Source organism: Chelonoidis abingdonii, chromosome 1, assembly GCF_003597395.2.
Source record: "Chelonoidis abingdonii isolate Lonesome George chromosome 1, CheloAbing_2.0, whole genome shotgun sequence".
NCBI classification, from domain to species: domain Eukaryota; kingdom Metazoa; phylum Chordata; order Testudines; family Testudinidae; genus Chelonoidis; species Chelonoidis abingdonii.
In genome coordinates, this window is record NC_133769.1 from 260,605,866 (window position 1) to 260,618,980 (window position 13,115).

A 13,115-nucleotide genomic window follows, 5' to 3' on the forward strand; every position below is an offset into this window, starting at 1 on the left:
TCACCCTAATGCAAGCAGTCATTAAAACTCAAGACATCTCATCCCTTGATTCTCTACATACCACATGCCAGTGTCTTCAACCATGTCTGGACTCTCAGTCCTCTCCTGTCTTTGTACCAGGACTGCAACACCACTCTTTCCATTGGGAACCTCCACAGCCTCTCTCCTGGGAGCATCTTTGCCATGCCATGCCTAGTGTCTTCCTCCACACCTAGGCTCCTTGTCTGTCCTCTTCCATTGGTCTTCCAGGACAGCCATTCCAGTTAGAATGCAACACCGCTCTTCCCACCAGGAAACCCACAGGCTCCTTGCTGGGAGAGCATCCTCACTCCCCCTGACCCTTTCATGGTTCATCTTGGTCCAGCTCTCTGGCCCTGGAGCTGATAGCAAGTAAACTCCTTCTCTGCTCCCCTGCCTTCAGCATTCTTTGGCCCTTGACTCCAACTCTCTGGCTTAGAGCCAACAGGCAACTCTACTGCTGCTTCAACTTTCCAGCTTGGGGATGTCAGCCAGCAAACTCTTCTAGCTGTTCTTTGCCTTCTGTCTTCCACCAGCAACACTTTCTGCTTCCTCCTGGGACCTTCTCTAGTCCCCCTTGTCTCTAATAGCTCTCACCTGCCCTTCCTGAATGAGCCAGTCTGCTCTGACTCAGTGGAACTCTGTCTCACTAAGTGTCTCTGTTATCCTTTGTAGCTGCTTAGGTGCTGCCTCGTCCTCTTAATTGGCCGAACGAGAGCACCTGCTCTGGCACAAAGGAGCTGGATGTATTTCATTTTTTGGGGCCAGCTCCTCTGTGACAGCATTCCTTCCTCTTCTTTAGGAATCCCCAGAACAAGTGCTGACAGACAATTGCACAGCTGAACATCATGTCAACAGGCAAGGGGCAGCATGATCATCCCCACTGTGTCACGAAGCTGTATGTCTATGGAATTGGTGCATTCTGAACCAATTCACTCTGGAGACTCTGCACCTTCCTGGCCTTCAGAACACCATAGATGATCAAGTCAACAACCACGAGTGGTGTCTCAAAACTTTTGCAAAATTAGGATTCCCAAAAGTAGACCTGTTGGCAACAGACCAGAACAAGCAGTTGCAGACATTCTGTTCCAGTGGGGCTTCAAGTCCAGGCTCCATGACAGACTCCTTCCTTATCCTTTGGACACCAGAGTTGGTATATGCCTCCTTACCAATCCCCATGATATTGGGGGTCCTGAGGAAACTGAGACTAGGTGCAAGATCCACAGTTATTGTAGTGTAACTAGCTGTTCTTTCTTTGTGATGGTCTACACAGATTCCATTCTTTGTGGCTACCAGGCACATTGTCTGATTGCTTTGAAGTGGGTAATAGGCTCCTACCTAAACAATGACTGCCAGACAGCCCTACCAGAACTGGCATCTAACATGGAAGCCTCTGCTAAGAAATAGTGTTGCGTTAAGTGTGTGGATCAAGTTCCACATAGCTGCTCTACAAAGTTCAGCTATGACTGTTCCTCACACAGCCCTATTAATACTATATTATGATCCCAAGAATGAGGGGACTGCTGTACTGGGAGAAAAACCATGCATGAGGCGTTTGAGGAGTCTTGCCATTGCAGAGTGAGAAAACAGTGTGACCCTAGTGGGGAGTGGGGTGTAACAGTGCTAGATCCGGGTGTAGGATCAAGCTGTCATTCTGGGAGACTGTGTTGGGCAGGAATGGGTAGTAAGGTGCTCAGACACTGTATTGAGAGGTTCACCAGATCCATATACCAGAACTGCACGACTCATGCTAAGGGTATTGTAATCATGCTTCTCTGAGATGTGTTGTCCAGGTGGATTGTATAATCTGCCCTCCTTCCCTGCTACTGTGGAGTTCTACACCTGTGTGATTTTGTATTGGTGAAGGAAATGAGGCACGCAGGTACAGCTCCATAAGCAGTGCTGGCCAAAAGAATCTGATCTCTCACTTGTGACAACACATCTTGAAGAACCACCATTACTATGGGGTAAGTAACCATTCCTTCCTTCCTGTCTGGGAAGTTGGATTCTTCCCTAATATCCAACACATCTATTTGGGGTGGAGGCTGGCAATAGGTTTTTCCCCAGAGTGACCACGCTTATCAGCCTACAAATTATATAAACAATGAAACTGAATATACCTGTTTTGTCCTGTCTCTTTATGCTCCCACATACTTTGGTCACAGGGTGGGGAGGGGAAGCAAATTGATACAATATGTGTTAAAAAACAAAGTAGCAGAAGCAGCCATTTCATATAAAACTAGTTAATCAATTCTGGCTCCACATCCTTGTTTGAGCACATTGTTGCTTTTATAGCTTGCTTCAGTCACCATCCGTAAAATAGATGAGATGTAACAGTCAGTGTTTAATTAAACACTTTTAGTGTTTTTAACTGGACAGTAAAATCAAGCTGTCTTTTTTTCCCTCGTTGCCATTTAAAGAAAAAAATAGTGTCACGTTTGTTCCCTCTGAGGCTTTTCTGGTGACTATTCAAAAGAGATTTGTTTTTTATTTGACTCCTCACATGCATTAATGTAATGTAATGTGCTAGGAATAGTTTATGTACAAAGAAGTTAAGAGTGAAGAGCCAGGGGTGGTACTCATCGGTAGACCTTCAAATTTTGTGATGGTTTTATAAGCTCACAAAGTGTTTTGTTTTTTGTTGCCCACCACCACAGTCTGAACTTGTCCTTAACTCATTTCAAAGTTTCATATTTTTCTTGGGTGGCAAGACCACCTTGCGGTTAATGAAATGTCATTTCTTTAGTCTGTCACATTACTTATATAGTCCCATTAGTATAGTAGCTGAGCATCTCAGTCTTTTATGTATTTTATTCTCACATCTACCTGGCATGGTAGAGAGGTGCTATTATCCCTATTTTTACAGATGGACAACTGAGGCAGTGGGACACTTAATGATTTGGTCATGCAGGAAGTTTGTGGTGGAGCAGAGAGTTGAACCTATGACTCCTTAGTTCCAGGCTAGTGCATTAAACACTGGACCATCCTTCTCTTTTGCCTCAAAATATGTGAGAGAGCGCAAATATTTCATGCACAGTATGCAGAAGAATTTAAAAACAAACAAACAAAAAACCACCACAAGGAGAGTAAGTGTTTGTTTGAGACATTGAGATGTAAGATTTTCATATTTAAATATTGCATGCAGTTACAATGCATTTCTTTCTGTCTTTTGGATTTGAGAAGCAAAAGGCTTTTACATACTGCAAAGCCATAAAACACTATATGATTAGACATCTGGTTCCTTGTTTGTCTTACATTGCATAGAAATTCATTAGAGAAAGATCCTTACCCAAGCATTACCAACTAGTATTAAAGCTAGTGATGAAGACTGTCCTGCTGTAGTGTACTTAGTATGTTGGATAAAACAATATTAATACACCGGCTTGTTGTCTGTTCTTTGTTTTAACATACAAACTCTTGGATTTTTACAGAGCTTTCTGGGGTGCTGCATCAGTGCCACGTTCTGGCATCAGAAATGGTTCATTTCATTCATCAAATGCAGTATTACATTACATTTGAGGTACACTTTATCCATCTAATTTATTACTGTTAAAAACGGAGAATAGTCAGATTTAATAACAAAGGTGACTTATATGTCTTCTATTTAGATTATATAGTTACTCTTCTACTCTATCAAATATAAAACAGCTCAGCCCTAGGTCCTTATTTTCTAGGTACTTGAATGTTCATGGGATGAGCTCTGGAACAAGGTCCAACAAGCACAGGACTTAGATCACATCATCGCTGCTCACGAAGTTTTCTTGGACACAATCATCTCTCGCTGTTTGTTGGATAGCGACTCCAGAGTAAGCCTTTTTCTTTGTATAAAATCATAGCTATGTTATGTCAGCTCATGCTTAAATGATGATAAAAAAAATTTTTTATATATGTTACAGTAGCACCTAGAGTTCTCCCCCTGGGATCAGAGCCTTGTTGGACTAGGTGCTGTACACAATCCGTACACTGAATCCTCTTCTCCAGCTACCCCTTTCTTTAAGTGACTTCCTCTACTCACATGGCTTCCACCAACTCTAGGCTGATGGCTCAAATCTACCACCTTACCCCTAATTTGTCTGCCTCTGTCCAGTCCTGTATCTCAGCCTGTCTAACATCTCCAGGATGTCTTGCCATCAAATTAAACTTCGCAGGGCCAAAACTGAATTCTTTGTGGCCCCCCCAACTCTGCCTTTCTGTGTCACCAATCACAGGATTGAGTGACAAGAATGAAGATAGTGTCCATGGAGTATCCTTTAACTCCCACTCCAGCATCATTCTGACCATGTCTGACACACACAGCTTTGAGTCCCTCCACTACCATCTCCCCCACACCAAATACAAGCTTCTGATTAGACCTCGTTTGGAAAAAAGGGAAGAAATTGTAAATTAAGTTCATAAATATTTACATGCTCTGTATCTTACCACATTTCTCCACATGCTGGTTCCCATCTCTGTTGCATATTTGTCCACTTCTCTCACAGGAATCTTCACACCTTCCTCGTGCCTCCTTTTTATGTGTGGAATACCCTCTGCAGACTAGAATGTGAAACCACTCCCTCTCCTCTTTCAGATACCTTCTTATGACTTGTTCTTCCATGATGCTTATGGGAATCTGCCAAGAGAAAACTACTAGATAGATAGCCAGTACAGACTTCAGATGTTTCTTATCTTTTTTTGATCTGTGTAAATCCCTGTTCTCATTACCATTGCCCTCATCTCCTCTCATATTCATTTCAATGGTGTAATCCACCCACTTGTTGCATCTTGCCTTGATTATATTGTAAACACTTTGGGGTGGGTACCATATTGTTTTGTATAACACACTGGGAGCCTTCAAGCACTACTGTAATACAAATAATTATTTCCTTGATGGGCCAATTAGCCATAAAAGCTGCTTTTGAATTGGAAAAGGGCAATAGCAGAGCAAAGCGCTTTGTTAAAAAAATCAGTTGTTTTACACAGCTAGTAGGACTGTACAACTAGTAAGAATTTTAAAAGAATCCTTTAGAAGAACCAAGAGGAACTGCAAAATGTTCTCGCTTTCCTTCTTTCCAGACTTCCTGTAGCGGTAACATAATTATTTTGGACCTAAGGGTGGACTATTGACCACCTGTTTTACTCCACTTCTTCCCTTAATGTTCTTAACCATTGTGATAATCTTCAGATAGAAAAGTGGGTCCCTTGACTTGCATTTGGGGTGCATATGCAGGAACAGTGCTTGAGATGACGCATGTTGCTATTGCAATATGGACTGGCCCTTTTTGGTTCCAGTAAGAAGTGTATTAATGTTTCTCCTGAATCTGGGTTTTCTGCATAGTTCTGGTCTAGGTTACCAATTTGCTTCCAGCTAAGTAATTCTTTAGAATCTCAACAAATGTAACAGTAGCTTTAAAATTCTCTTTATATCCAAAATTTTCATTTTTACCCTTTCTAAATCTTCTCACAGACACTTCTTAACCAGCTTCGAGCCATTTTTGATCAAATCATTGAGCTTCAGAGTGCTCAAGATGTAATGTACAGAGCTGCTTTGGAGGAGCTGCAGCTGAGGTTGCAGTTTGAAGAGAAAAAGAAGCAGCGTGAACTTGAGGTACAGTAAGACTGACAGTGCAATGTATTATGGGTAACGCTAAGATATTATCACGGTTATTTTTAGTAAAGATCACAGACATGTCACAGGCAATAAACAAAAATACACGGAAGCCTGTGACCTGTCCCTGACTTTCCCTTTAAAGTAACTGACAAAGGGGAAGGAAGGGCTAGAAACTGTGGGGGGGCCCTGGCCATCCTGGGGCTGAAGTGGAAAATGTCATGGAGGTCTCTGGAAATCATGGATTCTGTAAGTCTTCAGTGACCTCCATGACATGATCTTAGCCTTAATTATGGGTGGCAATTATTTGAGACAGATGGAAGAACAGTGCACTTTTTAATTTAAAGTGGATGTGTGTTTTAAGACAAAACAAACATCCAAGGTTGTTAGGTACCTTTGCAACAGTTAAAAATATAGTCCGAGAGAGAATATATCAGCAGCTTCCACACACTCCAGTGAAGGTTAAATAGAAGGTCTTGCAGGATGTCTTAAAAGTCAGCCATTTTTGAGATGTTTCAGACTGAGGAGTAGGTTCAGACCTCTGAACCCCTCATGGAAAATGTCTTGCCTAAACCTAAAAGTCAAATCCTTTCCCCTCCCATCATACATTCAATTGGGAGAGTGGATATGTGATGAAACCAGCTCATTCCCAAACACACAAGAACTTATGGAATTCTCATTTACCATTGTCTATCTTATAATAATTCTTGGCAAGTACATTTTATAACTTGTTACCTTTTGTAGATTCGTTAACACAACTTGCTAGTTATATTTGCTGCATAACCAGTGTGACGGGTTTGACAGTCACAATATGAGAAGCTGAATATGTGGCTTATGATGATTTTTGATGTATGAACATGTCAGTTTAGTCCAGTTGGTAGCTGGACCCATAGTTTTTAAATGTGAGGTTAAACATCTCTCTCACTTTGTTCTGTAGGGTGAGTGGGGAGTAACTACATCCGAAGAGGAACAAGAGAACAAAAGGATTAGAGAGTTTCAAGAATCTGTACCAAAAATGTGTTCACAGCTGCGAATACTTACACATTTCTATCAGGTGACCTTCAGATTTATAAGGATTGTTTAATCTGTTCCAAGACAATAAATTTGCCAGTTTTGTATACATTTGAGTTTCTAAAAATCAAAACTACCTGCAATTTCTATATGAATGTTTGTCCATTATCTGGATTTTTTTTGTTTTAAAACATTCATGTTAGCTAGTCCTCAATACAGTATGTTTTGTCTTTTTGTATATGTTTTAATTAAGTCAAGGGTAGGTCCATGGAAAACATCAATCTTAGGAAAATTGATAGTTTGTAGGTGGATGATATTTGGGAACGTCTAGTAGCTGTTCTGTATGAGCTTTGAAAGCAAATTCTTTCTTACATCATAGACCATGATAGCCTCTTCTGTTAAGTCTCATACTTGTTTCATAATGGATTTTAATAGATCTTTTAAAAGTAATCTTAATCAGCATAATCCCAATTGCATTCCATTTACCTTCCAAATCTTTGCAAATGATTACTACCCAAATAATTCTCTTAAAGAAACAGTCATTTTCTATTCTTATTTTAGGGATGTTGAAATGGGTAGTGTTTGAGCAGCTAAGTGAAAGCATGCAGAGTCACATGCTGTGAAAAGAGAATTATTCAGGCTTTCTCTTAATTAGTTACGTTTTATTCCAAATGCACCATTCACTAAGGAAGCCAGTAGCTACATTTCAAGCAAAGCATTCCACAGGATTTTTTTTTTTTTAAGGAAATTAATGTTACTGTAATCTACCATAAAACGTTAGGGCCACACTATCAGTTTATGAAGGTCAGGAAATTGACTGTCAAGGATAGATTTTAAGTTTCAACTTGCCCTGTTGTGTCTATTTGTCAAAGCTCATCTGAAATGTTTCATCATGTACTTTTCTGAAACCCCCTGCAAAGTATCTCTGTGTAGGATAAGGACAGCATTTTTTAGCTTTAACTATTCAAAAGCCAGTAAATAAAATCCAAAGTTAGATGTTGAAGATTACGGTGAGTGGGGCCGGCTCCAGTGTTTTTGCGGCCCCAAGCGGGGGGGGAGCTGCGATCGGCAGCACTTCGGTGGCAGCTCTGCCGCTGCTACTTCATTATTCGGTGGCAGGTTCTCCCCTCCGAGAAGGACTGAGGGACCCGCCGCTGAAGAGCTGGACGTGCTGCCTCTTTCCATTGGCAGCCCCAAACACCTGCTTGCTGCACTGGTGCCTGGAGCCAGCCCTGATGGTGATATCATCTTAATATTTTAATGCATGTTTCTAACTAAACTTGTTGGGCCAGTTCTCTCCCTTTTTGCTGTTTATAATTTCCTACATGTTTAGTACATTAGATAAAATACAAGATGTTAAATGTAGACACATTAAATAAAAAATAGATCAGTGAATTAGGGAGACAGCAGAGATTTCTTCTAAGTGAACCATGTTGTGCATTTATACAGCATTGTTGTTACCAGGACTGATGTATACCTTAGACAATAAAACACATGTAGAGGTTTGTTTGTTTTTCCAACACTAAGCCACCAGTAGTTCCACCGTTACTGCTTGCAAGGATGCATCGTGTCTACACTAGCTGTTCTGGCTGTTATAAACATGTTCAGCGTGTCCTTGCACAGCACTCCTCCATCTTTTGCAATACCAGTTTCTGGGTATCTGGCTCATTGTTTCTGACCAAGGGCTCCAAAGCTGGGTTTGTGGTAGTAACAGCCACAGCTGGGAAGGTTCTGTACTAAATGCTTTTAAAAAGCAAATCTCGAAAATTAGCATTTGTTTTGTAAAATGAAATAATACCAGCTCCACCTAAAATACTGATGCTATTAAGGTTGTCCGGCACTTCCCAGGATCCTGTTTTGAGTTGCTTATAACTTTGTGAAATGTTAACCCTTTGGGCTGAAAATTTCCGTGCCGACTGTCTGGCTTGGGGCGAATTTCAGCCAAAGTGGTTCAGCTATTTCTGAGAGGGAGGCTAGGTAAAAATGTTCTGCCCATGTTTTAAAAAAAAAAAAAAAAATCTGGCAACCATATTGCAAAAGCTCTATTGCTTCCAAGCTTTGTAATTTGGTAGGGGAGTGGCATTTGTGTCAGAGACATTCCTCTTGTCATCCCTGTGAAAATCCATCTAAACTGGCCAAGTTATAAGCCTTTGACAAACTGCAGTTCACACATGCTCAGTAAAGACCTCATAAAAGGTTTGCAGTTTAATTCCCTGAAAAGACAAGTCAGTCTGTGAATCTACAAGGCACCTGCTTGCCACACAGTTAACATCCCATGTGGGCACTGCTAAAATTCACTGCAAGTTTTGTAGTATGTGTTGATGTCATGTGGGGATGAATCAGGATTATATAGTGAAGGAAACTGTTGGCTGTAGGACCCCTGCCTCATTTATTGTAGAATTTGGAATGTGTGTAGTGAATGAGGCAGAGGATTGCTGGAAGAGAAATGATGGTCTCAGTCTTAGGACAGTGATAGTGGTTGAAAGCCATCCCAGACAACTAGATTCTATTCCTGTCTCTGTCAGGGAGTTCCTGTATGGATTAAGTGACTTGGCCAGCATCAAACTTTTCACAGGTAGACATTAATTGTGCATTCCGCATTTTCTGGGTGCCCCGTTTGAGACCATGGGTCTGATTTGCAGAAGTGCTGAGCACTCACAACTGCAACTGAAATCAGAGAGAGCCCTACTTTGAACATATAAAATTTGCTATAGAAAAATCAAGTACTAGGTGTTGGTTGACACCTAAATTGGCTGGATATTTTTTACCTTAATCTCTCTGCTTTAGCTCCCCATCAGTAACTTGGGGATAATACCACTCCCTCGCCTCACAGAGATGTTATGAAAATAAGTTTCTGAATGTTTGTGAAGCACTTGGACACTATAGAGATGTGCACCAGAGGAAAAGCCCAGGAGGAAATTAATAATTGATTTCAGAACAGAGTTTGAATAGTGTGTAGTAAATAAGGCCTAGGGCTGCCCATTGAACTAAGAGGAGAAGACATACTGTTGAATTAAGTGAGCACTGTCTGCTCTGTGCAAACGAGGCAGGGACCTGTGGGAAAAAAGTAGTGTGAGATCATGTAATTAGCATCATATAATGCATATGCACAAGGGGAGTGAATTATGGTTTCGCAGGTAAACTTAGTTCTGATATTTACTAACTTTTGAGTGTTTGACTTCACAACCATAATCAAGCTAGTTTAACAGTTTTTCTGTGAGATTATAAATAAAACATTTTTAAAACAAGCAAAATCTTGAGTACATGCACTGCAGCTAACGGAACACAATTTATGTGCATATAATTACATAAACTGCAGTAGCTCAAAACAGAAAAATAATTGATAGTATAAGAAACATTGTAAAATAATAGAATATCAGGGTTGGAAGGGACCTCAGGAGGTCATCTAGTCCAGCCCCCTGCTCAAAGCAGGACCAATCCCCAACTAAATCATCCCAGCCAAGGCTTTGTCAAGCCTGACCTTAAAAACCTCTAAAGAAGGAGATTCCACCACCTTCCTTGGTAAAGTAGCTGCTGAATGGGTTGCAGGAGAACCAGTTGCAGTGATGTAACTGCAATATCAGTGCTTTCATGCTGCAATGACATTGGTGCAGGATACAAAGCTGAAGAGGCTTCTCAGAATAAGTGGGGCCTAACTGTCTTAAGAGCTTCTGCTGTTGCTGTTATAGGTTTTCTATTTTTAACTTCAGTCATGAAGTCCTGGTATATAGCTGTGGATTTGTTATATTTAGTTTTGTACTTCTGTAAAACCATCTCCACTTGATTTGTAAACTACTAGTTCTAAACATTCTGCTTGGGATCTCCCTTCCTTTGGGAGTCCTCTATTCCTTTAATACCGTGCTCCCATTAAGATCCTTAGTTTGTCAACAAATACTATTCCACACGAATGCACCATCTGTACATTCTGGTGAATCTATTATTTTTCCCTTTTCATTCAGGGCATTGTGCAACAGTTTTTGATCTTACTGACAACCAGTTCCGATGAAAGCCTTCGATTTCTTAGCTTTAGATTGGACTTCAATGAACATTATAAAGCAAGAGAACCAAGACTTCGTATGTCTTTGGGCACTAGAGGGAGACGCAGCTCACATATGTAAAGCAACTTCTAATGACTGTTCCTGGATTTCGGAAGGATGTTAAACCTGGTATTGGACAAGGCAGTCAATGTCTACACACTAAAACCAAATGGCATGCAATAGGTGTCTGTCATTTCTTCAGGCAATATGTTTTCAGTCGTGATTTGTGTGACACTATGGGACAGAGCAAAAAAGTCTTGTTTTTTACATTGACGTTTGTAATATTACAAAATTAAATGGGCTGGTTTAAACTGTTCCAACTGATCTGCTGAATCTTCCTATTAATGAAGACCATATTTTATTTGGGGCTTTTTAAGCTGTCTTCACTCTAACGTATATTTGTCTCCAGGAAATCACATCTTAATTTGTTTCAGAAGGCACTGTTTCCTTTTTTAACAGTAAAATAAGAGGGCGTTATTTTTTCTATATATATTTGTTCTGTTGGGATATCGCTTTTGTTAAAGCCAAGAGATTTGGATTGAGACCTAATATCCTTAAGAAAAACATTTTACTATACTGATTTTTCAGTGTTGTGATGTATTTGTGTGAGAAACTTTGTATCCTGGTATGTAAACTTTACATACATTTTTTTTAATTTTTTTCTCCAAGGATAACATTTTCAAAATTTTGATTTATTATTCCAGGCAAATTCTGCTACTATACAAAAGCAAATTACAGGAACATAACAGGTGTGACATGTATCACATAATATAGCATCCTAAAAATTGAAGTTAAAACCTCAGTGCTATCCCAAGTGAAGTAAAGAAATGTGTAAATATGGATAGAAGTGAATGAAGTATTTTGTGGTCAAAATATGATGATTAGAAAGAAATTGACTTGGATAATGAAAACTACTTATTTCTTTCCTGTCTATTTTTCCATTGTAAATATTTATATATTGCTGTCCAGAAGTTAGGGGGAAATGGTTTTTGTAAAGATGTCATTATATCAAGTCATTTTAAGTAGCCATTTATTATGTTCCACAAGTAAAAGCTTAGAAAAATAAAAACGCAACTATCTTTCAAATACTTTGCTGGTTTTTGTGACTGGAAAATGACACATTTTTGGAGAAGGTGGAAAAAGGGTAAACTGCATGGCAATGTGCATAGATCTTTTTTAATTACAAAATCCCTATCGATAGCAGGTCTTGGTATGTTCACATCAACTGAGATCACAATTCTACAAAGAGTTATAACATACAAATAATTACACTGAAATCCCAATAGCCCAGTCCCATAACAAATCAACCAATGTGATCAAAGCAGTTGATCAAGTACTCCAAAGCTTGCCTCTTTCCCTTTCTCTTCCCCTCCCTGAACATCTGGGGAAACGGCCTACATTGCATGCTGTAAAGCCCCTTTGTCTATCAAGTTTGGGCTACTTTGGGCCAAGAGGAAGAAAATTCCGTTATGGAGAATGCCCTGTCACACAGCAGCCTTGCCTACTCTAAAACATTGGTGCTTCAGTTCAAGCTCTTCCACTGACTGTGTAATGGTGTCAATGGGGAAAGGTCCTTCAGATAAGGAGGTCGTTCAGGTCATCAGCCAAGAGGAGTGTGGGCCTAAATCACAAGCTGTGGTACAAAGGTCATTCAGCTCCAGTACCTGAAAGAGACAGCTAAAGCATTGAGCAAAGATGATATAAAGTTTTTCCATTTTCAGTATTGTCCTGGTACTATGAACACAGTTCGGCCTGAATCATCAGGTTTTTTTTTTTCTTCAAAACTATAAATTTGCCCCACAACAGGAGGCACTTGAAATAGAAATGAATTGAGGAGACAGTGAATTAATCAGAATGTCAACTTGAAACAAATCAATTGACCAAGACCTTGTGGCTTCTAAAATAGAGACAAACTTTTTTGCCTCCCTCCCAGACGCAATATAAGATGTCAAGCATTTTCAGTAGAATCATCTGGATTCATCCTGAAACTTTCACCACTGATGTTTTAATTGTTTTTCCTCTTGGTTCATTTGTTGCAGATTGAGGTGATCTGTGAGAATGAAGCTATGGATTAAGACACCTAAGGGCCAGTGCACTGATGGGAAAACAAGAGTCTAGTACAGTATGAAGTCATAATCATCCAGTAGCATGGTCTAAGAATGGAACAGTTTTCTTCAATTTGTGTGGAAATGTCCAGGTTCAATTAACCTCTGAAGGCAAACCATCAAAAAAACCCTGCCAGGAAAGCTGTGCCCTAACTGTACAGTAGTCAATTTACCCACAGTGACAGTTTCTTCCTAATCCCTATTAGCTAACGGCTGGTTTATGCCCTGAAGCATGATGGGTTATATCCCTTCCAAAACTCTTGGGATTTTTAAATCCTTGTTATCACAACTCTGGCTATTTGTTGTCCAAATAAAAATCTGATTTTTATTTTATAACTCCTACTAGCCCCTTGACTTAGT

The 13,115-nt window shown here is 40.0% G+C and overlaps 1 protein-coding gene across 3 annotated transcripts in view; it reads left to right on the forward strand.

The window, feature by feature from the left end:
- Positions 1 to 11,736, forward strand: part of TUBGCP3 (tubulin gamma complex component 3) — a 116,582-nt gene extending 104,846 nt beyond the window's left edge. For all 3 annotated transcript variants that reach the window (XM_075061484.1, XM_032791843.2, XM_075061485.1), the window contains 5 exons: positions 3,450 to 3,538; positions 3,693 to 3,824; positions 5,462 to 5,602; positions 6,540 to 6,656; positions 10,573 to 11,736. In XM_075061484.1, coding sequence (XP_074917585.1) covers positions 3,450 to 3,538; positions 3,693 to 3,824; positions 5,462 to 5,602; positions 6,540 to 6,656; positions 10,573 to 10,731 — 638 coding nt within the window. In that variant the 3' untranslated portion in view covers positions 10,732 to 11,736. The remainder of the gene's footprint in view (positions 1 to 3,449; positions 3,539 to 3,692; positions 3,825 to 5,461; positions 5,603 to 6,539; positions 6,657 to 10,572) is intronic.
- The last annotated feature ends 1,379 nt before the right edge of the window (positions 11,737 to 13,115 follow it).